Source organism: Phoxinus phoxinus (genome assembly GCF_949152265.1).
Source record: "Phoxinus phoxinus genome assembly, chromosome: 13".
In the NCBI taxonomy this organism is placed as follows: Eukaryota; Metazoa; Chordata; class Actinopteri; order Cypriniformes; family Leuciscidae; genus Phoxinus; species Phoxinus phoxinus.
Genome location: NC_136888.1, coordinates 9,437,860 through 9,465,368, shown reverse-complemented (window position 1 = coordinate 9,465,368; position 27,509 = coordinate 9,437,860). Strand labels below are relative to the sequence as shown.

The window sequence follows — 27,509 nt, the reverse complement described above, 5'->3', positions numbered from 1 at the left end:
CAACAAAGATTTTTTTACTAAACATCTTTATTTGAGAGGCAAACTCAAATAAATACGGGGTAAGAAAAAGAATCTTGTTTCCCCTTTGAATTAGTTTATTTTTCTGACCCCATTGACTTTTTTTTTCATAAACTCACTAAATTGATACATTTTTCTGTTTTGTAGATTTAAAATCTAAATTTTCCACAAAATGTGTATGTCATATCAAACACAAATTACACTGACTATGCACATGATTAAGATGTTTTTAAAGTCAACTTGAAATCAAAGTTTTTCATGATGGCTGTAAGGCAATAAAAGCACAACGTCTGAAACCTTTATCCTAATGTTCTATAATCTATAAAAACACTCACAATTGTTCACTTAAAGGTGTCATAACATGAAAAATTAAATTTGCATTGATCTTTTGACACAAGATATCTTTACCATGAAAACATCCTGCAACTTTAATAGCTTAAAATGTCCTCCACATTATAAACAAAGCATTCATTTAATCAAGCTGCAAAAATATATTTACATATGCCTGCATGTAGGCCACTGGCGATCAGTCGGCCCCACCGTTAATGCAAGCCAGTCATCTCGGGTTAATCATCACACCATAGGCATTAATGGTACACTGTGTAGTTTAAGTATTTTATTAGCTAAATCAATGTCTTTATTCATCAATATGTCCTCATTGGTGTAAAATGACCTCTGCCAATGATCTGACTTATCCTCATAAGCGAAGAATTTCTTATCTTTATTTACATTGGACGGGTAAGTCCATGGAGGTTTCCATGTCGTTCTGCCATTTTGAAAAACTATAATAGCAGAGAGGGACAAAAAGCACTAGCCTATCTCAACGCGTTTCTACAACGCGATTTCGTTCAGAGCCAGCATCACGTGACTGAAACCAGCAGAAGCGGACAAGGAGATCAGTGAGAGGCGCTTGTCACTGTCCCGGCAAATTTGAAAGGCTGCACTGCACGGTACTTCATAATGCAGGATCATACTTATGCCGAGCCACAGGAGATGCTTTTTACAGTCTGTGATTCATACGGTAACATTCATTTGTTCGTTGTGTCAAGTTGCAGTTTGTTTGAAATAAAGAACCTCATCACCTGAAAGAAAACTTGATGTGCTATTGGAAGACATGTTGTCATAGCTTCTTGGTACATAACGGCTACCCATAGTTGCAACACGCATTTGAAAAAGCGAGGCGCTAGAGAGCACTATTCGTTTGAATGCAAAATACAATTTCAACGCTAGATGGGAGAAATTCCTACACAGTGTACCTTTAACTGGCGGTCAGTCATGACACTTGCCTACACCGGATTCGAGCGCTGAGTCGCATCAAAAGCAAATATAACCCATTATAATCACTGACACTGTCTACACTGGATACAGTATACAGATGCCCTTTTACTTTCTGACAAACTCCACATGCTTGAGTCTGCCGACAACAGGACAAATGGAAGAGTAAATTGAAGCGTATGAGGAACGTTCACTTTGACGAGTCATTTGCTCATTTCTGCAGAGACTTCAGAAGGATACCAGTGTCAGGAACAAGTAAATGGTTTATTTTTATTGGCGTACCAGATTGCGTCAGAGGATTATATGCAGGGCTTGACACCAACACCTGCACCACTCGCCAAACGCAGGTTTAATTTTATATATAATATACACATTTTTGAATCGTTGTCTTTTATAAAAAGCACCTGAAATAAACTAGTGCAATGTAGTGTAGTCAAAAATATAGATTTTTCGATACATACCGATACTGAAATATCTGAAATGCTTCCGATTCCAATTTTCCACAGAATAGATACACGATGCCAGCGCCTCATTCTCGCTCCCTCATCTCTCTGACAGTGAACGTAAACAGTTGAGAAAGAAAACACATGTGTAACAGTATAATGGATCTGTGCGTCAGGTCTTAAAGTGACAGCAGCCTAATATGTCTGCTGCCAAATTACGAGATAATATTAAAAATATCTATAGTTTTTCCCCATGTTATCAATGTCAAAATTGCAATCAGTGAAAATGCTGAGTAACTGGAAAACCACAAGCCACAGTGGCTGGTGAGCAGAAAAGTGAATGTCAAGCCCTGATTATATGTTTGTTCGGGGCATTTTACTGCAGATTGTTTCGTAAACGAGGCACAGAGTAATGGAGTTTGCAAAGAAACTTTTGTCAAAAGATGAAGCAGCGAACTGTATTGGATCTGACCGCAGCTGCATCACAAACCGTAAGTATATGATTTAATAATTTATCTGTAAATGACGGTTTTATATGGATCATGTTTTCAAAACACGTACTCCCGTGCAATATCGAGTGGGCGTTGATACTGTTTCCTATGCAATGACGTTAGCCAATCATAACAGTGTCCGTTTACTGGGAAGTCTTAAAGTAGCCGTCCCTTAAAAGGTCAGAATGGAGGTTGAAAATAATATTTTCCGCATATATTTTTTTGTGCCTAAAAAAATTACATTATAAGTGAACCTCAATTCCATGTCATGACCCCTTTAAGATAAAAAGACAGTCCCGTGTCCTGCTGTTAGCACAGGGAGAACCGCCGAGAGTTGATGTTCATCTTGGTGACCCCGATGACCTTGAGTGTCGAGGACAGGCCTAATCCAGGAGACATGGGATCGTCACACAAATCTGACATATCGTCTCGCTCCTCCAGCTCGAACGTGGCATCGTTCAGCATCTCGCGATGTTGGCTACACGTCTGCACGATTCTCTGGTTGTTAATGTCAGTGCGCAGGTGCATTAGCTGACGTGCGAGCTGCTGGTCCTGTAAACGCATCTCTGCCTGCGATAAAAGGAATAAAAAAGGTAAACGGTCACTGAAGCTTGAATATACATCAGAGAAACACTGTTAAAACTTTCTCTGGCACTTTAAGTTAAGTCAAGTCACCTTTATTTATATAGTGCATTTTACAATACAGATTGTTTCAAAGCAGCTTTACAGAGATAACAGGAAAATAATGCAACAAAGTTTGTTTCTGCTGTACAGAAGATCTATATTGATCTTACATTGTTTACACCAGTTGATGGCAACGGAAGTCTATAAATCAGTGATTCCCTCACCGAACTGATTAATCGGACTAACAGCAATGGAACTAAAAGTTGTGAAAACAGTAAATCAAAAAGAATGCTTTATGATATGTATAAATTAAAAATGTCCCTAGAATTTCTGATTTGGTACTCAAGAAACAATTTTTATTGTGCTGCTTAATATATATATATATATACACACACAACTTTTGGTCCCACTTTATATTAAGTGGCTTTAAGTACTATGTACTTACATAGAAAAAATAAGTACAATGTACGTATTGTGTTCATGTTAAGTTTAAGGGTGGGTTAAGGTATAAGGGACAGGTCAACAGTGTAATTACATGCAGGTATTTTAAAAATATAAGTACAATGTAAAAACATGTATGTACACAATAAGTCATTGTATCAAATTATTAATTTAAATGTAAGTACATAGTACCCAACTTTTTCACAGTAAGGACATTAAATTGATCTAAAGTGGCAGTAAAGGCATATATAATGTTTAAAAAATATATATATTTCAAATAAATGATGTTCTTTTGAATCCTGAAAAAAAAAATCATCTTTCCCACAGCACAACTGGTTTCAACTTTGATAATTAAAAGAAATGTTTCTTCAGCAGCAAATCAGCATATTAGTGATTCAACCATGTCAATCATGTGACACTGAAGACTGGAGTAATGATGCTGAAAACTCAGCTTTGCCATCAAGAATAAATTATATATTTATTAAATATATTCAAATAGAAAACAGTTCTGTTGAATTGTAATATTTCACAATATTACTGTTCCACTTTATTTTTGATCAAGTATATATGTAACCTTGGTGAGAAGAGACTTCTCCATTAACTTTTGACGGGTAAAGTACTGTTTATACACAATCTATGTGTTTTATATGTTTATATATTGTTTAATGTTTTTTTTCTCCCACAAATACAACAAATCAGTTTTATTTACCTAATTATAATTAATTTAAACAGAAACCAAGGTGAAAAACTCACAAACTCACCAGCTCTTTCTTGAGCCACTCCAATGCTTGGTCTATACTTCCAAATCCCAGTCTGTTCCCCGATGGCTGCCTCCCTTCATGGATCACACCAGCTTCCAGTGACGGCTCGGCCCACTGAAGAGGACCTGATGTTTTTAGTTTGTCCGTGTTAGCCGGTGTCTCTGAGACTCTGTGGCTCTGGGCGAGCATCTCCTCCAGCTGAGCTCTCCAGTTCAGGGAAGTCGGCTTTCTGGTCTCGAGCTTCAGCTTCTCAGTCAAAGCCTTCAAACTGGAGAGGTGGTCGTCCTGGCTCTCTGGGCTTTTCAAAGACGTATCTGCATGTGACACTGCCATTGGCTTTAGGGACATTTCCTCTACACTGGCAGGGAAACTAAAAATCATTCACTGGAAAAGTGGGAAAAGTTGGCAGACCAACATCCCAGTTGGAAATTGTTACAGAAACCTGGATGGCTCCAGCAACTGTCCCAGACTTAAAGCCAAAATATGCACAGATTTCATGGATGTTCAAAAATGCAAATATCTTTTGTTTCAGAGAACTTTCATAACACACACATTAGTTACGATTCATTATTAAAGACGATACGTTTTAAAAAATGGTGTCGATGTTCTTTAGCAGCTTTCTGGAGGCTCTCCAAACAAGAATTGCAGATGTTTCAGTCCTGAGACTCTTGAAATTATGATTATGATCTGAAATATAATAGAAACACAAATAGAAGCAAAAAGTGAAATCTACTGTATGCTTAAATGTGATCAACTATCTTATAATCTACAAATCGTCTTGTAGTTGTAAAAGAAACATACCTGTGCAGTTCTGTAATGAGGAGAGTTTATCAACAAGTTCACTAACACTTGTTTTACTAGTTAGTCTTCTTTCATAATATCTACTTCCTTGTTACTTTGTTCTTGACTCCTCGTTGACTTGAGGAATGACAAGCACTAATCCTTGTCAATGTAAATGGGTCGATATATCTTAGAAACAAACAGTTGTGTAAAGTATCTGAGTAAATGTACTCAGTGATGATACTTAAGTATGTTTTTGGCTGCTTTGTAGTTTGACTGAGTATCAAGGATATTAACAACTTGTACTCTTAAGTTGACTACATTTTTGAATAAGTATCTGTACTCTTTACTCCAATACATTTCTGAAGATTAAAGCAATACTGGTCACATTTTGCAATAGCACAGCAGTTTATTTCTGCCACAAAAGAAGTGATATCGCCATCTTCAGGGCATTGAAGGTACTATATCTAGTGTGTTTTACCCTTACTCAATACGGCTACTTTAAGTGAACATAAGTGCATTATTATTAGCAGGTAGTTGTGAATCACAGGTGTTTTATAAATGAGATGAGGACATGACCACAGACGCTGATGAGACTGAAACCAGCATGTACAGTGCAAGAAGGCTTTGACTTTAATTCTACCTAACATTATTTTATTTATTTGTTATATTGAAGAGAACTTTTTGAATTATATTAATTTAGTTAAGCCCTTTTTGAGCTTAACTGAGACTTGAGTGTTTGTAGAGGTTTAAGAGGCTGTTGTGTCGACCCTGATTTATTGCAATTTTGAGGTGTTCAGTTTTATTTTGATATTTAGAAAATAAAAGTGATCGCTTTCCTCACAAATGAACCGTTTCTTATTTTCCACTGGCATGTCTCTTGAGACTAGTGCATCTTTAAACCTACATTCAGTACAAGCAAAACACTGTTACAATCAGATACTCTAAGACTTTTACTCAAGTGGTATTGACATTGGTGACTTGTAACTTGCAATGGAGTAAATTTCACTGTAAGGTGTCTGTACTTTTACTCAAGAATGGTTTTCTGATTCTCTCTACACTTCTGAAGACAAACATGCAATTTGTTCTAGATGCATTGGACAGAAGAAACCCAAATTGCCATCATATGACGTAACATGAATGAACAGCTTTTTGTATAAATAGATCAACCGATTCTTTGTAAACTGCACAGAATATTTCATATTGATTGAATATATGTGTTGAAAATGTGGCTTTTTACACAGGTGATTTGAACAATTATATTGTGCAATCACTTCATTATGATCAGGAGATTCCAACACTAAAAAATGTATATATATACAGAATTTACATTTTTGGGGTGAACTATCCCTTGATTTTAGAATGAAGATACTTGTACTGGAAATTGAGTAAGACATTTTTTTTTGTAGTGAATATATACCGGTATAATATATTCACTAAACTTTTTTTGTCTAACTTAGTTTCCAGTACAAGTATCTTCCTTCAAAATTCAAGGGTTTCAATAGTTCACCCAAAAATGTAAATTCTGTCCTCATTTACTTACCCCTAAGTTGTTCCAAACCTCTGAGTTTCTTTCTTCTGTTGAACATAAAACATATATATTTTGAAGACCGTGTGTAACCATAGAGTTAATGGACCCCATTGACTTCCACAGAATGGGGGAAAACAAATACTATAGAAGTCCATCAACTGTTTGGTTTGGTAATCATAGAGATTTGAAACAACTTGAGGGTGAGTAAATGATGACAGACTTTCATTTTTGGGTGAACTATCTCTTTCGAGAAGCACAATTACATATTAAGTCTTGCTTTCTGAAATATTCTTGTTTTTCCGTTGAATTAAGTTTATTTTTCAGATATTTCTTCTTGATTTAAGAATAAACTCGCTTCATTTTGATACTTTTTTTCAGAAAACAAGACTTAATATCTCAAGTCATTTTCTTCGAAATGTATCTTTATTTTATGAATGTTTAGATATTTGTACTGGAAAACAAGACAAAAACACTCTTTTGCCGTGTTGGAGAACATTTTACAAGAAAACAGTTTTTTCAACTCCAAAATGTCATGTTACTTGCCATTTCTTTGTAATTATTTGCAAAATTTACAAGTAATTTCTGAGTGAAAATTGTTTGAAAGTAAATCCTACACCATTCAGTGTACCTCTAGTGACAGTATCACTTAAGGGACATTTTAGGATTGGTTCCAAATAATGATCAAACTAAATTAGCATTCTTTTAGAATTGTTTTTAGTTCCAGATTTATGGACTGAAGTTTTTCCATATCACATCATAAAAGATCTAATACTTCACATATATGTAATATATAAGCAGATTGTTTACATGTGATATCAGTCCCAATCTGCTGGACTCCATGTTCCTGTGGTTGAGGTTGAGCAGTGGAACTAGGACACGGCTAAACTGGGAACCCCTCGAGTCCCACTGTCTCTGTGCGATTCTAGTTCTCGTCATCAACCAGAGCACGCACACTTCACCAAACAAACTCCTAATCGGCCCTTAAGCTTTTATCATAGCATCACATTGTGTACGTTCTGTCCTGGCCCTTTAAAAGTGACAGGCTGTCCACAAAGCTGAGTGAGTTTATGGAACTCACTATATTAGGAATTCTTCATGATGCTTGGAGGACAAACTGGTGAAAAAGTTGGCTAACTAAATGTGGGAAATGTAATGGATGGAATGGCCACAAAACGTTTCCCGCCGCTCAGTGTTTTTTTCGATGTCCTGATTCATAGAAAAGTCACCATTACACTGAGCAACGGGATGCTGTCCATCAAAAAGAAGATCTGCGTGAATATAATGAGAACATGCTGAGAATGTGTTGACACTTTTCATGATGCCAAAACCGCTCAGATGAGGGAATCTCACCAAAACTGCCAAGAACATGTCTAGTTCACAATTCATATACCAAAAAAATATAAATATAAAAATATTATTTGTATATAATACGTATACAATAAATAAATTATTAATTCGGTAACACTTTATTTTACAGTGTCGTTGTTACATGTTACATTTAGTTACTATAGTAATGATACATAATTATATGCAACTAAAGCAAACCAAATCCTAACCCTACATTTGAGTTTTTTTACTCAGTACCTGAATGTATACATTCAGTGTAACAAAGACACCTTACAACAAAGTGTAACCATACATTATTTTACAGGTAAATTTGAATGTTTAAAATATAAAAATTACTTCTTAATAGTAGCCTACCATTTTATAATATTCTAATAATTATTTCACTAATATTTTATTAAAATAATATTTTTTTCATAAAAAATACATCAATCCAGAGTATGACAGTGGCATTATAAATGGAACAAATATTTTAAATAATTATACAAATATTTAAAACATCATAAGTGTGCTATGTAAATATGATTTAAGTTTAAATATTAACATTGCATTTTAATAATATTTTATTATTAATATAATTGCAATAATAAAACATTTTTAAAAACAATATTTTTCATTAAAAACAAAACAAAAAACATACAAATAATACAGACATGACAGTGACATTATTTAGAAGGCTGCTTCTCTCTCTCTCTGTCTATGGTCCCTTGATTCTAACCAGGTGGAAAGAATAACTAACCTGCACCTGATCTCTATGTGTGTAGTTTAGGAAGAAATTTACGAAAGATCATTTTAGTTCAAAGAACAGCCTTAATTCATACACAGATCTCTCTAAAAACTTAAACCCATATTTACTTACAGGGTGAAAAGCTCGAATGCAGCCGTGACGACATTTCTACAAATCCAGTAACAGATGAAATATTGAGGGGAGCAAAAAACAAGACACAATTAGAACTGCGTTTCAATAACAGCGCTCGTGAAGACCACCTAGTGATCCCTCGTTATGTTATTATGGAGATATGAGGAACAAAAATGTTTGAATAACAACCTACCTTCACCAAACCGCGTTTAGTGAGTGAGTCAAGCCCCTTCTGCTGCAAAGAACGCAAACGTGCCGCGCCGCGTAAACGAGGTCTTTCATTGGTCGACTGGGTTCTGATGTCAGTTCAGACAGACGCGTCGCGCTTCGCTTATTATAATACGAGCGCTCTGATTGGTCAACCTCGGGATTCCATCACTTGCAGTGTGAGCGTCGCGTCACACGAACGTTTTGTGCGTCAAACGCAGGGTGTCCATACAGACAATAAATTAATGTTCCTATGCTTTTGCGTCCTGAAAAACGCGATGTAAACGCAATCACCACTTTAAAGCGGTTCGACACGTATTTCTGTCAGCGAACGCGGCTTACAGGACGCGTTTTTTAAAAAGTGCGCAATTGTCAGATCTAAATTTAGGCGAACACAAGTTGCCAGTAAAGTGCAATATTTATTTTGAAAGTCAAATGTTGCTTAGACACTAACTTTTAAGATTTCAGTGTGATTTTTATTGTGTTAACATTATCCAAAAGCTAAAAATATGACAATTTTACTTTTGAAGGAGAAAAAATATTATGCATTGTTCCGATTTAAGACCGTTCTAAAATGGATGCATAATTGTTATTATTTGGGCTCAGAACAGTGTAAAAAACAAACAAACAAACAAACAAAAACCAAGGTGCTGAGAGCGAAGAGCACCTGCAGTGGGACGTCCCTCGCTCTCATTGGCTGATGGATCTGTCAGTCATGCAATGACGTCATGTGGGCATTGTGTTTGAGGAAGCGCAAGAAAGAAACTGCATCCAGAATATATCTGACTTTATACAACACCTCGACATCATCGACAAGTTTATGTGACTGGAGTTAATATAAACGCTTTCCAACGTCCCGAGTCGAAAGGTACGTTATTGTTCCGTCCTTTTCAGCTTTTCTGAATTCCTTGATTGCTAAGTTTGGCCAAAAAAACGTAATGTGGTCAAAATCATTAATGTGATCAGCGGTATTCACTGCTAGACTCAACATTTTCCCTTGTTGTTTGCTCTTTTTGTAGTTTATTATTTTATTTATTTTTTACTATTTTCTATCGAAAGGACCGATAGACGTCATACAGATTTGCATTATATTATAAATGAGTTTTAATCCTGTATTGATTATTGATATGCAGATCCAGTAAGTGTGATCCAGGATTCGGCACCTGCTCAACATTAACGTTAGTGTTTATTTTTAGAACCACCTCTGGCGCTTCCTGTATCACTTCCTTATTCAACACATACATTACATAGAAGTTACATTACATACATTACATAGAAGTTAAACACTGAAATTATTTAGAAGTTCTACATATTCTCTCATGGTTTACATAAGCGTCTGCACTTTGACATATTTGCACACCTATCATATGGATACACTAATATATTTATTATCATACATGTAAATATTGTGAATTTATTCTTATTATCTTTTAATTTGCTCTTTGTATTTGTCTGTATTTGGATTTACTGCTGTAGAATGCCTGAGCCTCACAAATATGTACAAACTGTCACTGATATCTGTCACTTGTAAACTTATTATATATTAATTTATTTGACTTATAATTAATTTTATAATTAATAACTAACTTATATATGTTATTTATACTTTTTTTAAGTCCCCCTGTGGTGAAAAACAAGTTTTTAATGTTGTTTATATGTCTATGTGGTGTTTTTAATATGATTTAAAACACACCATGTACAAATTCACAAGTCAACACCATTGCATTGAGTATTTTCTCCTTAAATATGTAATTTTGGTGATCAAATGTGAGTTTTAAGGGATAAAATGATTAACAACAGGGGGACTTTAAGTTAAAGTATGGAAAGTGTTATTAAAATAACATTTATTAGGTGTAAAATCCAAAATTAGGTGTAGTGCCTTGTGTTTAGAGTTGCAAGGAATCTTGATTCCTGATTCTTGAAATATGATTTTTCAAATAAAAAGCACTTTTGACTGCTGGAAATTGTGAAAAGTGAAATCACATGTCCAGAAATAAAGTAGGTTTTAATTTTGTGATGGTTTAACAACACTAGCACAACAGTAGGCTAGTCAGTTAACTTTGGATGTAAAAATAATAATAAAACGAAATGGCTTAATTATGATTATTTTGTTAATCGATTAATCTGTTGGTATTGGTAATCTCTTTGATTATTCAATAAATCAGACGAAAAATAACAAATTATTAAAAAATATATATTTTAAATAATTAATTAATAATGTACGAAATTATACCAAAACCTACCCTTTGTTGTCCTCCAAACAGCGTGCAATTTAAATGCAACAAATAAAGTGAATGTATCTGTGGACTATGCACAATTAAACATTATCCTTTCATTATCAATTTTATTGATTAGTTGTTGCACCATTATTACTAACCCTAACATGCTTTATTTTTTATTTTAAGTGTTGCATGCGCTGTATGCAGTCAGTAAAGTTCAGGGTGGGTTGGTAACAGTCACAAGGTAAATAGCATTGTAGACTGCTGAAAAGAGCGTTTGTGGGTAAAAAATCATGTAATTATGGGACTTTAACAAAAGATAGTCTGTCTGTTATAACTTGCTTTTGTATATTTGCAGTGCAGAAAGTGACTTCCACATTCCCTGCCACAGGATGCAGATCAGCGTTTATCTGTACGCTCTCATCGCCTGTAGTGGATTAACCCTTTCAGCACTAGAGAATGGCAGTGACGCGCCGGCACTCCTCCTGGTGTCTTTTGATGGCTTTCGAGCAGACTATCTAAACAAATACTCATTTCCCAATCTCGAAAAGTTCTTCTCCGATGGTGTCCTTGTACGTGAGCTAACCAATGTGTTCACGACCAAAACCTTTCCCAATCATTACAGTCTCGTCACGGGGCTGTACGCGGAGAGCCACGGGATGCTCGCCAGTATTATGTATGATCCAGTGTCGAAAAAGCATTTCTCTATTCAAAATGACAGTGACCCTTTCTGGTGGGACGAAGCCATTCCCATCTGGGTGTCGGTGGAGGAGAACGGCTACAGGGCAGCGGCTGCTATGTGGCCAGGAACGGATGTGAATATTCATAACCACACATTAAAATACACATTTAAATACAACTCGAAGGTGAGCTTCCAAGCAAGGCTGAGAAACCTCACACAGTGGATGACGGAGGACAAGTCTGTTAAGTTTGCCGCTCTGTACTGGGAAGAGCCCGACTGGAGCGGCCACAGGTATGGCCCGGAAAACACCACTGAGATGGCCAAAGCTTTGAAGGAGGTGGATAGTCACATAGGTTTTCTGATGGATCATCTCAACAAAACGGGATTATGGGGGAAAATAAATGTTATCATCACTAGCGATCATGGTATGACCCAGTGTTCTCCAGAGCGTCTTATTGAACTGGATAAATGCCTCAGTCCGGGCAGCTATACAGTAGTGGATCTCACGCCTGTGGCTGCCATCATTCCTTTGGAAGGTAATATTTGTCTGTTATTTTTTTTGTAATTAAAAAAAGTCTGACACCATGAACTGATTTATATAAATATGCACTGCCTGGTAAAAAAAATCTGTTTGGATTTAAATAGGCAAATGCTTCTTAAGAGTATGACTGGATCATTCTTGCAGTGATTATTATGTTTCTATCATGTTATATATTTGTGAACAGTTCTTCTAACCCTAACTGATGGAGTGTGTAGCTTCTCATTTCTTAAACAACCATGTAGGAAGACACATCATGGCCATATTCCAGGATGACAATGTCAAGATTCATCAGACTCAAACTGTGAAAGAAAGGTTTGGACGAGCATGAAGAATAATTTTCACACATGAAATAATGTTGATGAACCTCTTGATGGAAATAAATGTTGTGGAAATTATGTTGTCAAAATAATTCCAGCTCACATGGCTACGCGGAAGCGATAAATAATTATGTATTATACATTTTGGTCCCACTTTATATTAAGTGGCTTTAAGTACTATGTACTTACATCGAAAAATAAGTACAATGTAGGCTACTTATTGTGTTCATGTTTTATTGTAAAACACTTTTGCTGCTATTGCGGTGTGATACTGGTAAGGTTAGGGACAGGTGTGCTGGTATGGTTAAGTTTAAGGGTGGGTTAAGGTATAAGGGAAGGGTCAACAGTGTAATTACAAATGTAATTACATACAGGTATTTTAAAAATATAAGTACAATGAAAAAACATGTACACAATAAGTCCATTGTATCACATTATTAATTTCAATGTAAGTACATAGTAGGCCTACTTAAAGCCACTTAATATAAAGTGGGACCTACATTTTTAAGGCCAGACAAGTCATTTGTTGAGGTCAAGTTGTAAAGAAAGACTAACGCCTGCCCACATATATATTCAAACGCGCTTACCTATAGACTAAATACGTAATACGCATGTCAGCGTTTTCACAGGTTTGCAGTTTTGAAGTTTTTGCATTAAAAACAAATGTTTTACCCTTCTTTTTTCAAGGTTTGCGTTCTCGAGCCGCCGGCACTGTTGTTGTGCGAATGAATGAGCGCCCGGAGCATGTTAAGGGTTTTCTGTTAGAACGGTGTCGTGTTAGCGGTTAATAACTGATGATCTTTGCGATGGAAGTGAAACCAATCAAAACTAACTTTAGCTGGACGATAACTTTATTCTGGAGCTGCTGTAACAATCTGTTACTTTAATTTCCTGTTATCACTGTAAAGCTGCTTTGAAACAATCTGTATTGTTAAAAGCGCTATATAAATGAAGGTGACTTCACTTGACTTGATATTTTTCCATCAAGATTTTTGGTCAAGATCTTGTATTGAGAATGCAAGAGTCCAGCACTCTGTAAAGTCTCCTCCAGCACATCCCAAAGACTTTCAATGATTTAAAGGTCTGGACTCAGTGGTGCCAATTCATGAGTGAAACTGATTCTTCATGCTCCTCACAACCATTCTTTCACAGTCTGAGCCTGATGAATCTTCGCTTTGTCAGCTATCTTAACATTGTTATCCTGGAATTTGGCCATGTCTTCTTACATGGACATGGTTGTTTAAGAAATTAAAAGTGACGCACTCCATCACACTCTTGTCTACAAAAGTCTACAAAAAACCTTCCTTCTGTATGGAGGCCAATCCGTGTCAAATCTGAAAAAATTATAGTTTTTTTCTGAAGAATGGCAAACATAATTAGTGGTTAAAGTCAAAATACTAAATGTCACGGATGAATATTTACTTTTAAAATTACTTTACAAAAATGGCAGCATCATTATTTTATTTTTACACAGAGATTGGAAGGTCTACTCGTGAAAAACTTGACTTTAGCAATCCTTGTTGCATTATATGCCAATGTTGACAATTGCACTTTTTGTGTGTTTCCCCCCAAAGTTTGCATGCCTGTAACCAAAGAAGAATTAAAGATATCTTAATATCATTTTAGATTTTGCTTCCTAAACATTTATTTTGGTACAGTATCTAAGGCCCTATATGGTTAATTCCCAGAGATATGGGGATTTCAATGTGGCTGTAAGAGTAAATTGTGCAAATTTTCTGTGGTCAAAAAACAAATGTGGGCAACTTTGCACACAGCTGATACCTTTTCTTTTAAAGGGGAATTCCAGAAGAACAAATAATGTTGAAACTAGAAATGTATCTCATTTCCTTGTCAAAACAATTGCATAGAACATACCAGTCTGAGTTCCAAATTTCCCTAAGTTTGTGTTAAAAAAAAGGAACAAAATGTATGTTTGAGCCGGGGACCTCTATAGGAATACCACTTTATTTTAATTTAATTTTAACCTTTTAATTTATGCTAATTTGATTACTTTTGCTTTCATTTTGCCATTCATTGTTTTAGCTTGTTTCTATCTATCTATCTATCTATCTATCTATCTATCTATCTATCTATCTATCTATCTATCTATCTATCTATCTATCTATCTATCTATCTATCTATCTATCTATCTATCTATCTATCTATCTAATCATCTCCCTTCCAAAATCAGCACAGAAAATGTGAAAGTCTACAGATTCCACATGGTTGCATTTTTCCCTCTTATTTATTTTTTCATTTATTTACAGATAACTCCACCGTATACAAAAACCTGTCCACTTGTCACGAGCACATGAAGGTGTACCTGAAGAATGATGTTCCTGACAGGCTGCACTATAAAAACAACGAAAGGATTCAGCCAATCATTTTGGTGGCAGATGAAGGCTGGACGATTGTAAAACATGGAAATCTCCCTCGACGTAAGTGTTCCTCGAAATCAGTTAGTCATTTTTAAAGGGCACCTATTATGACATTTAAAATGTTCCTAATGTTGTTTAGGGAGTCCCCAACAACAGTTTTACATGCATGCAATGACAAAAAACACTTTTGTTGTCGTATAATATGCATTTATTTTTACCTGATTTGCTCACCGACTCCCAAATGATTCGTTCAACGACTCGTTTTTCCAAACCCCTCCTTTGCGCTAATCTGCGTTGATTGGTCAGATGACCCAGCAGTGTTTACAGAGATAATACTTATTGTTTAACACGGAGTACAATGATGCTTTTATCAATTAAATTGTGTTACAATAATGATTATAGTCCACTGCTTTGTAGTTTGTAGCAAAAAACGAAAAATAAGATAAAGAATTTAATGTTATGTTAGCGAGCATAGCCCAGACTTCATATTGTAAAAGCACAATCAGTCTTTGTTTGCATTAGCCCGATGCATAAACATAACGTTTTTACAAAAAAAAAATGCAGTTACGTTACTACGAGGTATTATTCTATTCTTTAAGAAAACTCCGAAAACAACGACAAACACTTCACATATCTCAATACAATTGCCATTGAAGACCTAGAAGCTAAACGGTGCTTACACAACAAACAAAATAATAATTAAGCATGCTACATAAAACATAAAAGCAACAATTATTAATAACACTTACAGGTTGTGATACGGAGGAGGAAGCTGATGCAAATACACTTGGAACTGAACCTTCCTTCAATATCACCCGGCTCGCGAATCCAAGTTTGATTGCATTTAAAAAGCAATCGTCTTCAAAATGGCGCGAACAAAGCACAAGGCTCGGACTATACTTCTGTGGTATAGTTGTATGAATTGTAACCACTTAGTCTTCAAATGCTCCTCCTTGGGCAGATGAAAAAAGTTGGCTTTAGAGTCGCACTTCAGAACACAGCGTCTCGTCGCCATGATATTTTCCCTGGCCTTGGAGCGCAATAAGTGGGCGTATCGTATTCAAATGACTTGACAAGTTGACGTCATCTAGTCAGAGAAAAAGCTTCGGTCTTCTAACGATTCATAAAAATGACTCCGAGTCGACTCTTACTTTTGAAAGACAATAACTTTATATACGGTGCACTTTCATATTTCAAACTTTGCAGGATGTTTTTGTTCAATTAGATCTATGTTACACACTACATGAAAGGTACATTTCAAAATTCCATAATAGGTGCCCTTTAAGGTTGCATTTGCCTTGAAATCTTATTTTGATGTTAAAATATATTTACTATTTAATTCTTAAAAAAATATTGAATTAAAGGTAGCTGGTCAGAATTGTCTAAAAAAAACTTTCAAATTTGTTTAAACTGTCTTTATATACAAATACAGTATATTAATGAGCTGTGAGCTGTGGAATTAATGAGCTGTGTTTTTTGAAGATTAAATACACTATAGTCACTCATTTTTTATACTCTCTTTTTCAAAGTACTAACATTTTAATTATGTATTGGTATATAAAGACAGTTTAAGCCAATTTGAAAAAAAGTTCTTTAGACAATTCTTACCTACCCAACCTTTAATGGTTTTTGCAAAGGCAAGTATCACGTATTGCATTGTTATTGTGGCAAGATTGCGTTTACACCCTATTATGCCATTTTAAAGGTTTCTAATTCAATCAAGGATCCAGTCTCTCTAAACCCCTCCTTTCCGACAGCCTCCTCTGCTCTGATTGGTCAGACGGCCCATTCTGTTGTGACTGGTCTATCGCTTACAGCACGTGTTGGAAATGAAAAACACATTACCAAATCTGAATTTTAGCTCTTCCTCAGCGCTTGTATACACAATGCTATGAAAAGTGACAATGGTGTCGGTTTTAACGTATACATTTGAGCGCAAGTCCTCATCCTTTGGAAGTGGATCAAAGTGAATTTGCTTTCGCAAGCACAACACAGCGTCTTCATGTCGACAACACAAAATAAACTCAAGCTACAACTACAGCGTAAGGGTCAAAATAGACATTGTTCGCGGGCAGCCATTGAAGACCATAGGCTGGCATTATGCAAATTAGTTACAAACCTATGTAGGTTCGAGCAGGATGCAAGACTATAATTACTGACGACTCGTTTCTGGCAGTTCAGAATCTTTCTTTTGAGAGGCAATGTTTTTAATCACCCCCTATACTCTCACTCACTATCCCCTACATCAGTGGTTCTGGTTCCCAACCTTTTTTTGTCTGAGACCCCCTTTTTCCCAAGAAAATATTTTATGATACATTAAATGATATTATCGCTCTTGTAAGCTTGCAGCAAGGATGACAAAATATGTTGTTTTCAAACAAACGGTATGTTTACTATAACCAGATATGTTTATGCACAAATAATAGCCTATAATATTGAAAATACAACAACAAAAACATAAGTAGGCCCTTCGTAATTTAAAAACGTAAGCCTAGGAGTAGCCTATAAATTGGCCCTATTTGAAATGCAATAACATTATTCACACTGGTGTGTAGGTAAAAAAAAAGAAAGAATAGGCTATTACTAAATGACTGCTGTCTGGGACCTCAATACTTGCATGTTATTTGTGAGGCTTTATTTTTGATGCTTTTGGCGCTATAGTGAGCGATAATAAACTTGCGTTTATTAACAGAATAATGCGTCTTTCGGAAGAACATTGTAGCCGGAACTACTTCTCTCTGTGTACGTCTATGACAAGTCACGCAGGCACTGGGCTACTCCACAGCGACAGCAATCCAAACCAGTGTAAAATAGTCCCAATGTAACACTTAATATAGGAGTACCATAGTGGTTCAGGATTAGACAAAAACACAGATTGGAAAATGGATTCATGATGAACTCGCTCATTATATACATTTTGTACATTTTGAACAGAAAAAAGTTAAGGACTTTTATTTAATGCTCATTGCTCAAAACTCTGTCATGGAAACTGGCATGTTTAAACCTTAAGTAAACAATTTAATAATCAATTTCAAAGGAATTTTTACCTGAATGATATTACGCTGTAGCCACATTGGACCAGTGGTTTGGAAATTGGGTAACACTTTACAATAAGGTTCACTAGTTAACTACCTTAGTTAACAATACATCTACAGCATTTATTAATCTGAGTTAATATTAATGTGAACATTAGTTAATGTATGTGAACATGAAAAAACAATGAACAGCTGTAGATTCATATTCCTATTAAGATGAATAAATACTTAAAAAAACAAATGTTTTGCTTATTGTTAGTTCATGTTAGTTAATGCATTAAAGGATAATTCCGGTATTTAACACCTTGAGTCTATATTGTAGTTTGTTTTGGATGAACAAGAGTGGTGGACAACATTTTTTTGACATTGGTTCCTCTCTCGAGTTTTTGACTATAAAAGAATTGGCCATGGACCCATTTAACATTGGAGTCAATGGTCATGTCCGAAAATGTCATTAAAACAGCCTTTAACATTAGTTTTCAAAACTGTGCAACTCACAGAGTGATTAGTGATGTTAGTTGATGTTCCAGAAACAAAAAGTGTTGCGAAATACAGTTTCTGTCGTGTTTTATTCGTCATTTTGTAAAATCCCATTGAATTCTGTTGAAGGACTGAGTGCTCGTTAATATAAATGCGCTAACGGAAAGGGGGCTGTTTACATTTGGTCGATGTAGTCTTTTTGCTCGCTTCCGTTTCTCATAAGGCTAGCGAGCAGAGCTCTTTACCGCAGTTTTTGACCGCACAAATTCTAACCATATTGAAAGACGTGACCACTGACCAGTGCAATATGAAGTTGAACTCGACTGTGACCGTGAGTGTCCCGCGAGACATAAACATCGGTTATCGCCATCAAGTGGTCGGGAGTGTGCTAACGCTTCAGATTCAAATATGGAGCGGAAGTTACACGGTTGTGAAGTGTCTAAAAAAATAGTTCCACTATAGCAAAATAAACGGATTGGAATCATATATTGCGACGATATATTGTTTATAATCATCAACGAACACCACTAACCACTCTGTGAGTTGCACAGTTTTGTAAACGAACATTATTGGCTGTTTTAATGACATTTTCGGACATGACCATTGACTCCAATGTTAAATGGGTCCATGGCCAATTCTTTTATAGTCAAAAACTCGAGAGAGGAACCATTGTCAAAAAAATGTTGTCCACCACTCTTGTTCATCCAAAACAAACTACAATATAGACTCAAGGTGTTAAATACCGGAATTATCCTTTAACTAATGTTAACCAATGCACTTTATTGTAAAGTGTTACCAGAAATTGGATGGATAAGATGATTCAGGGAATTTATTCTGCGCGATGGTCACATTGCATTATGGGTATTCTTGAGCGTACAACAGTTGTACACTCGTTATTGCGGTGCATTGTTGGATTGAATGAGTGCACTCGATAATGTCCATTATGGTTTCGGATACCACTACAAATGGTCGTCCCCTCAAATAGTGCCGTATTTAAGGGTTATAGGGGGCGATTTCAGACACAGCCAAGAACTCCATTTATTGTGCACTCTGATCTTTGAAACTTTGCAGACATTTTAGGGTGCTTTCACACCTGCCTCGTTTAGTTCGGTTGAATCGCACTAGAGCTCGTTGTCCCCCTTGACACGGTTCGTTTGGGCAGGGGAGAATGCAGCAATTGCACTCGGGTGCGCACCAAAAGTGGACCTAATAAGCGTACGCTTTCAAGCGAACTCTGGAGCGGTTCGTTTGTGGTGAGAACGTGATCTGACCTCAAACAGACCCAACTGCCAAAGAACTAAGCATTTTTGGACTAAACCAGCTGCCGTAGTCAACGGCGCTGTGCATTATGGGATGAGGACTAATGTTTGATCACAGTTTGCACTTTTAGCATGGCAGCTCGCGGCAAACTTGGAGTTGTGAGGAGGTGCGGAGCCTCAGAAATTTGGTCTGTTGACCATATTAGGTCCCAACTTTCAAAATTCACAAGAACAGCGAAATCTTCGCTTTGTTTAGAAAACAGCTCAGGGAAAGGGGGTTTCATAGATTCTGTTGGAATTTTCCCGCACGTTAATTCTGACCAATCGAAGTCCACAAATGCGTTCAAGACACATCTGGCCAACGAGTGATGTGGATGTTGTCACGTGACTGCATTTTGGTTCGTTTTATCAACTCATCAACTGATTCAGACCAGAGCAATCAGTGTGGTGTGAAAGGGAACCAAAACGCCTGAAAAATGCTACAAAGTATAATTTTTCACCCTTGGTCCGGACCAAATGAACCGAACTACAGATGTGAAAGCAGCCTTACATTCACAAACTGCTATATTACACAGTAGATCAAAGTTAATATCTGAAAATTAGGAGCATTTAAGTGTTTTTCACCTTTTTCTTGTCTTTTGCAGTTGGCGATCATGGCTATGACAATATGCTTCCCAGCATGCACCCCTTCCTGGCCGCCCATGGGCCTGCGTTCCGTAAAGGCTACAAGATGTCGAGCTTTAACAGCGTGGATCTCTACCCACTCATGTGCCACCTCGTCGGCATCTCTCCAAAGGCCAACAACGGCAGCTTCGCTCGTGTGCGCTGTGCGCTAGTCAACGAGCAGTGCGGAGAGCTAGCGTTAGCGGTGGGCATCGTCATTGGCGTTTTAATAATCCTGACCACCTTCACCTGCCTATTCAAGCTGATGAAGAACCGAGATGCCTCGTCTTCACGTCCATTCGCCCGCTTGGAGTTAGAGGATGACGACGCTGATGATGAACCTTTACTTGAATGAAGTGCTAAACGCGGGTTATTGTACACATGCAAAATGTTAAAGGAACAGTTCACCCACACATGGAAAAAGTCTGACAGGTTTGGGAAAACATGAGGTTGAGCAAATGATGACTATCTTTTTTATTTTCAGGTGAACGGTTCCTTTAAATGCTGGAATGGTGCAGAGATGACAATCACATCGAAACTGTAAGGGAGAAATGTAGCTCTTGTAGAACCTGTAAAATACACTGTAGGCACAATAAGGATTAGTCATCATTAGTACTAAACATGACAAAACATGTCTTCAACATCAGCTGTTGAGCTAGAAATACTTTAGTTTTAAAGTGTTTAGTGCTTTGTTCTTAACCAGGTTATGAGATCTCTGGACAACACCAATATTTACAAAAGAAAAACTAAAAAAACTAAATATATTTTGAATGTGTTAGATCATTTCCTAACACGCACAAGCATGCTGTCGTCACGTTTAACACCGATTTCGGAATGATTCAATTGTGCAACTTCCAATAATGCTTTTTTGCATTATCTAAAGCATATAAATGTTGCTTTATAACTATGCATATTATATGTTACCAGTCAGGTTACTGAGGTACACCATGGTTTATACTCTTGAACCGGTCTGCACTTCCCAAAAGCATCGTAAGCCTACAGTAAGTAGATCATAGTGTGCAGTGCAATGGTTTCTGTGATCTCCTTAGGCTTACCATGCTTTTAAGAAATGCAGAACATAAGCAATAATAATTATGAACTAGCTATGGTCTGTCTATGTTTTTTTGTGTGTGTGTTTAAAGGGATAGTTCACCCAAAAAATGTACTCACCCTCAAGTTGTCCCAAATCTGTACGAGTTTCTTTCTGCTGTTGAACACAAAAGAAGATATTTTGAAGAATGATGGTAACCAGACAGTTGACGGTAGCCGTAGTATGAAAAAAATTACTATGGAAGTCAATGGGGTCCATCAACTGTCCGGTCACCAACATTCTTCAAAATATATTATTTTGTGTTCAACAGAAGAAAGAAACTCGTACAGGTTCGGAACAACATAAGGGTGAGTAAATGAGAACAGAATTGTCATTTTTGGGTGAACTATCCTTTTAAGGTTTGTAAACAAGATACTGAGGTTACTTGAAAATGCTGATATTGCCTGTAGTGAAACTTTATTTATTAAGTCTGTTACGTCTGTTTTCGCATGCCAGGAAATACACAACCGGCTCAATTTGAATATTTATTTCTTTTTTTAGAGGTTGCTTTGTCTTTTTTTATTTGCATAAGAGACACATTTAGGTCATATGCAACTAGATCTGTGTTGCTCTGTCTATAAAGGAATTATCAATCTCACATTTGTTCATATGAGGAATATTTCTGTAGGGTTTAAGAGGGCTTTTTACCTGAAGATCGAATGTTTTCTTGTAAAGTAGAATGATCTTGAGTGTTGTTGAATCTTTCTCAGAGACTGTTGTATGTGTAAATGCACTGTAAAGTTATTTTGCTTGTTGCACTATAATCTGTGTTCAGATTTGGGGGAAGGGAATCCACTGCTGCTTTAAAAACGAAAAAGCTTCAAAATGACTGTTTATTTAAGAGATTAGTTGTTCCTTTTTAAATGGCGTTGCTCAGTTTAGTGGAAAATAGCAAAAGGATGTTGCTTTTTAATTTGTGAATTTGACTTTTAATGCTGGTTTTAATACTGTTGTCTTAAAATGACATTGAGTTTTTCTTTTTGACTTTTTATCCAAGGCTCGTCATTTCATAAAAGTATTTTGTGCTGATTTGTCTGTACATTTAGCAATGGTCAAAAAATGATTTTGCACCCGTCTTTAGTTACTGAAACAAAGGAAATCAACATCGCTTGTGCTATTTTTGGCTGTCAAATATTTGTGGTCGGAGCTTTCTGAATCTTTGTGAATCTATGCAAAGCAAGAACTAAATGGAACCTTTTCTCACTCTACAATGACGACATTTGTCATCAACATCAAATAAAATATCTATTTCAGATATTTAAAGAGTTTGTTTTTTTAGTGTGACTGTTATGGTGATCAGGCATAATCAGTTCTTTGTAGATGTCAAGCTGCCACTAGAGGTCTCTCGTGTTATTGTATAACTACAGGTTACTGTACTCACTGTATATCATGACACTACTGTGAAGACAATCAGTTGATGTTTCAAGGTTTTTATGTGCAGAATTGACATTAATTAATCAGCTGATACTTGCCTATTGGTAGATTAGCAGCAATAATAATCAGTAATGCACTATCACCCTACTATATATAAACACTACCATTCACAACTTTGGGGGGTGTTTAAAAAAAAGGAAGTCTTTTATGCTCATTAAGGCTACATTGATTTTTATTTTTTAAAATCAAAAATACAGTAAAAACAGAATTACGTTTTAAAATAAGTTTTTTTCTATTTGAATGTTAAAATATAATTTATCCCTGTGATGCAAAGCTGAAATTTCATTCTAATATGATGATTTGATTTGCTGCTCAAGAAACATTTCTTATTATTATCAATGTTAAAAACCGCTTATGTTTGTGGAACTATTACTCCTTTTTCCTTGATGAATAGAAGAGAAATTTATTTGAAATACCAATCTTTTGTAACATTCTAAATGTCTTAACTGTCACTTTTAATCAATTTAATGCATCCACAACTATTCATTTATTCTCTTTTTTTAATTACTGACCCCAAATTTTGTAATGTGCATAGACTGCATACATGTATACACTGCCAGCCCCTCAAAAAAGTCTATGATTGGATCATTACGTTTCTATCATGTTATATATTTGGCAACAGTTCTTCTAGCCCTAATTGATGGAGTGTGTAGCTTCTCATTTCTTAAACAACCATGTAGGAAGACACATCACGGCCATATTCCAGGATGACAAGATTCATCAGACTCAAACTGTGAAAGATTGAAGTATCTTTTTCACACATGAATTGGCGTCTCTGAATCCAGACCTTTAAATCATTGAAAGTCTTTGGGATGTGCTGGAGGAGACTTTACAGAGTGCTGGACTCTTGCATTCTCAATACAAGATCTTGACCAAAAATCTTGATTGACCTCTTGATAGAAATTAATGTTGTGATGTTATTTCCATCAAGACGTGCACAATCTCAGCCTGTCGAATCTTGGCTTTGTCATCCTGGATTATTATGGTTGTTTAAGAAATGAAAAGATCCACACTCCATCAATTAGGCTCATTGGTTCACCACACCAGCTACGTAAGGCTGGGTTTCCAACTTTAAGTGTAGATGGTTCTACACTTCAATTTCAAACAAAAGAAAAAAATTTGGGGGTGATATTTGATACTAATTTAACTTTTGTTCCTCATGTTCAGAGCACTGTCAAGACATATTTTTTTCATCTAACAAACATAGCCAGATTGCGTCCTATGTTGTCACTCCCAGTGGCTGAAAAGTTCATTAACATCTTTGTATTTTCTCGCATTGATTACTGCAACGCTTTGCTGGCCGGGGTTTCAAAAGCTACGCTCAACAAACTACAGTTGGTTCAAAATTCTGCCGCTCGAATCATGTCTGGAAACAGGACAAGGGATCATATCACTCCTGTATTGGTATCTTTACACTGGCTCCCTGTCAGATTCCGTGTTGATTTTAAAATCCTTATGCTTATGTAACGGAGGCCAGCTAGTAGTTGCGACAGATGCTAGAGGCTGCAGTCTTTAGCCTCCTTGTTAGAGCGCCTGACTCTCATGCCGAAGACCCAGGTTCGAGACCCGCACGGAGCAGGGTGAGAAGGACCCGGGTGGAGGGGTTACATTGGTGCCGTGACCCGGATGGGAGTGAGGTTTAGGGGGGTGAATGTAACAGGCCAGCTAGTAGCGCTCTGACGCTAGAGGCTGCAGTCTTTAGCCTCCTTGTTAGAGCGCCTGACTCTCATGCCGGAGACCTGGGTTCGAAACCCGCACGGAGCAGGGTGAGAAGGACCCGGGTGGAGGGGTTATATTGGTGCCGTGACCCAGATGGGAGTGAGGTTTAGGGGGGTGAGTGTAACAGTGGCCAGCTAGTAGTTTCTGTGCGAGTAAACCTAACTCCTCTGATCTCAGTAGGCGCTGTGACGCTAGAGGCTGCAGTCTCCTTGTTAGAGCACCTGACTCTCATGCCGGAGACCCGCACGGAGCGGGGTGAGAAGGACCCGGGTGGAGGGGTTACACTTACCTAAGGCTTTTCATTATCTCTCTGAGCTTTTAACCCCTTACACACCAGCACGTGAGCTCCGCTCCTTGGAAGCTGGCCTTTTAATTGTTCCACTTACTCGCTTAAAAGCCATGGGTGAAGGGGCTTTTTCTTCGAATGCTCCGAAACTTTGGAATTCCCTGCCAGTTGAGATTAGGCAAGCTGAATCCCTTAGTGTTTTTAAATCATCCCCTAAAACTTATTTGTTTAGGGTAGCTTTTACATAATTGTTCGTAATTGCCATATTATTATTATTATTAATCGAACATTTCATGATATATTTTTTTAATTTTTGGTATTTTATTTTTTTCTGTCATTAATGCATTGTTTGTATAATTGTATGTTTTATCATGTTTCTATTCTTGTGAAGCGCTTTGAGATGCTACTTTTAAAGGCGCTATAGAAAATAAAGTTTATTATTATTATTATTATTATTATAGAAGAACTGTTCACAAACATATAACATGATAGAAACATAATAATCACTGCAATGACTATCCAATCATAGACTCTTAAGCATTTAAATCCAAAAAGCAACGTTTTTTTAATTTTTGGCCAGGCAGTATAGTGTGTAATAGTGTGTATATATAGTCTTGTTAGAATTGTATAATCTGCGTAGTCTAATATGAAGTACCACAAATACTTATCTGGTTAGTTGGCGTTGAAGCAACAGTTTAGTGTGAGACTGTCACTGTTACTGTACCTGTGAGTGTTCAGGGAGGTTACAGCTCTATATTTAGAGAGAACTTACTGGAATGTTTTACCCATAACCAGACACACTGAACACCATCCGTTAACAACCGCCAGTTGATTATGAGCATTACTGGGGTCTGAGAGACAGTGACTGACCCCTTAAAAATCATTAGGACACCTGTATGCCACAGTTAAAAATGTAAGAATGCCATTGCAGTGTGTTTGTCACCTAAACACCAGCTGATTCAAAGACATTGAGGCAAAAGTTATGAGGGAAAAACAAAATGTGTGGAGAATTTTTTTTTTTTTTGTATGACTTAAAAGTACTGGGTTTTCCCACAGAATTGCTGATGGTTGATTTTTACCCCCACGAGTTAAAGGTTTGACATTGCATAAATTATATTTCACTAAAATGCTTGTATTGAAATATTTTATATTCTACCAGTGATAAAACTGTGCTAGATGTTAAGTTTTGTGAAGGAGGGCTGGGAGGGAGCCTTTAAGCTCTGTTTGTGATTACTACTCGGCTATTTAGTGGTTTTCAATGTAGTCACTGTAAAATATGTATTTTAGGAATGGGAGTGGGATATTTTGAGTTTTGATCTTTGCGATATGGCGATTGGTCTACTTTTTTTTATTATTTTTTTATTGGCCATGGCTAGTTTTGTTACACAGACCTGGCAACCCTAACCAGAGGTCCCTAAAATTAACATTAAAATTGAACAATGTATTAATGGAGCCACATTGAGATCCCAATTTCTCTGGAATTGAATAGGGTTATAAAAATGCAGACTCCAAAAGAAAATCTAAAAAGGTGCTTGAGTTACAGGCATACAAACTTGGGGGGGGTGGGGGTGGTGGATGGGGTGGGGGGGGGGTGCTTTGCCCCATTTTTGAACCTTCTCCATGTATACACAATGCAACAAGGATTGCTAACGTCAACCGATTTTACCCATCTTTGTGTAAAAGTAAAGTAGAGATGCTGCCATCTTTCTAAAGTCATTTTCTTCCACCTGTAATTTGGTTCCAAATTACATACAGTATGAAAATAGACCTACAGTATATAATTTTGACCCCTCTACACAATAGTTTATTACCAAGTAAATATTCATCCATGGCATTTAATATATTGGCTTTCATCACTATTTATATTCGTCTTTCATCAGAAAAAAACTCAACAAAATCAAACATTTAAAAAGTTTCTGAAATGTGGTTGATTTGATAGAATGACCCTTGAGTCATTCCTAAGCCCTGTCTGGATTTTCACACCAGCGCTGCGAGAGGTCAGTATTTCGTGACTCAGGTTTTGAAAGGAAGGTGTGATATAGGATTCATCATATTTCTTTAAAGGACCCGATCTACAGTGAGTTGGAGACCAGATGATGGTGTAGGTGACACTGAACACCTCCCTTTTGCTCCTGTGCTGCGTGGAGGCTATTTTTGTCCCTCCTGTGACCGTTGGAGCGTCTCTCACTGACAGCTGACCACAGGGGCCAAATCAAAACAACGACAGCACAGCCACCAACCTGTTACAGCGCTGAGACCAGCACAACACCCTGCTGGACACATACAAGACTCACATCCGAGGGAAAGGAGGTTTCATATTCACCATTCTCTGTCACCCTCTGAATCTGAGTGAGCTTAAGCGATATGACCTCAAATGAGGAGGACAAAGATCCTGATATTGAGCTTTTTGTGAAGGTAAGCATGAAGATAACCTTTAATGAGCTATTTTACTGTGTTTTGTGCACTTAATCAATAGTCAGCAGTCAGGAATCATTGGCAGCATTACCTTTGTATGCAATCTGACAAGTTTCTTGGCTACGGTTGAGGTTCAGATGGGCGTTTGGCTCAGGATAGGACTCAAAAGGGGGCAGGTAACATTTCAAAGCAGAAACTCTGGGCTCCTCTTGAATTA

At 36.8% G+C, this 27,509-nt stretch overlaps 2 protein-coding genes across 4 annotated transcripts in view; one reads left to right on the top strand and one right to left on the bottom strand.

The window, feature by feature from the left end:
- Positions 1–16: 16 nt before the first annotated feature.
- Positions 17–8,869, bottom strand: fam167aa (family with sequence similarity 167 member Aa). 2 transcript variants are annotated; one of them, XM_079631919.1, is made up of 4 exons: positions 8,761–8,869; positions 8,564–8,603; positions 4,054–4,740; positions 17–2,797 (listed from the first exon to the last, which is right to left on the bottom strand). In XM_079631919.1, the coding sequence occupies exons 3-4, from the start codon at positions 4,432–4,434 to the stop codon at positions 2,537–2,539; spliced, it is 642 nt and encodes a 213-aa protein (XP_079488045.1). In that variant the 5' UTR covers positions 4,435–4,740; positions 8,564–8,603; positions 8,761–8,869; the 3' UTR covers positions 17–2,536. The 2 variants fall into 2 exon arrangements, with proteins under 2 accessions (XP_079488045.1, XP_079488044.1); XM_079631918.1 differs by lacking the exons at positions 8,564–8,603; positions 8,761–8,869 and adding an exon at positions 4,855–4,926.
- A 98-nt stretch (positions 8,870–8,967) lies between these two features.
- Positions 8,968–27,509, top strand: part of LOC307008771 (chloride intracellular channel protein 5-like) — a 32,598-nt gene continuing 14,056 nt past the window's right edge. The window contains exons 1-4 of one of the 2 annotated variants that reach the window (XM_079631916.1): positions 8,968–9,642; positions 11,352–12,211; positions 14,801–14,971; positions 20,330–20,553. In XM_079631916.1, coding sequence (XP_079488042.1) covers positions 11,386–12,211; positions 14,801–14,971; positions 20,330–20,553 — 1,221 coding nt within the window. In that variant the 5' untranslated portion in view covers positions 8,968–9,642; positions 11,352–11,385. Of the gene's footprint in view, positions 9,643–11,351; positions 12,212–14,800; positions 14,972–20,329; positions 20,554–27,079; positions 27,293–27,509 lie in introns of those variants that run through there. The other variant, XM_079631914.1, reaches the window with a different exon arrangement.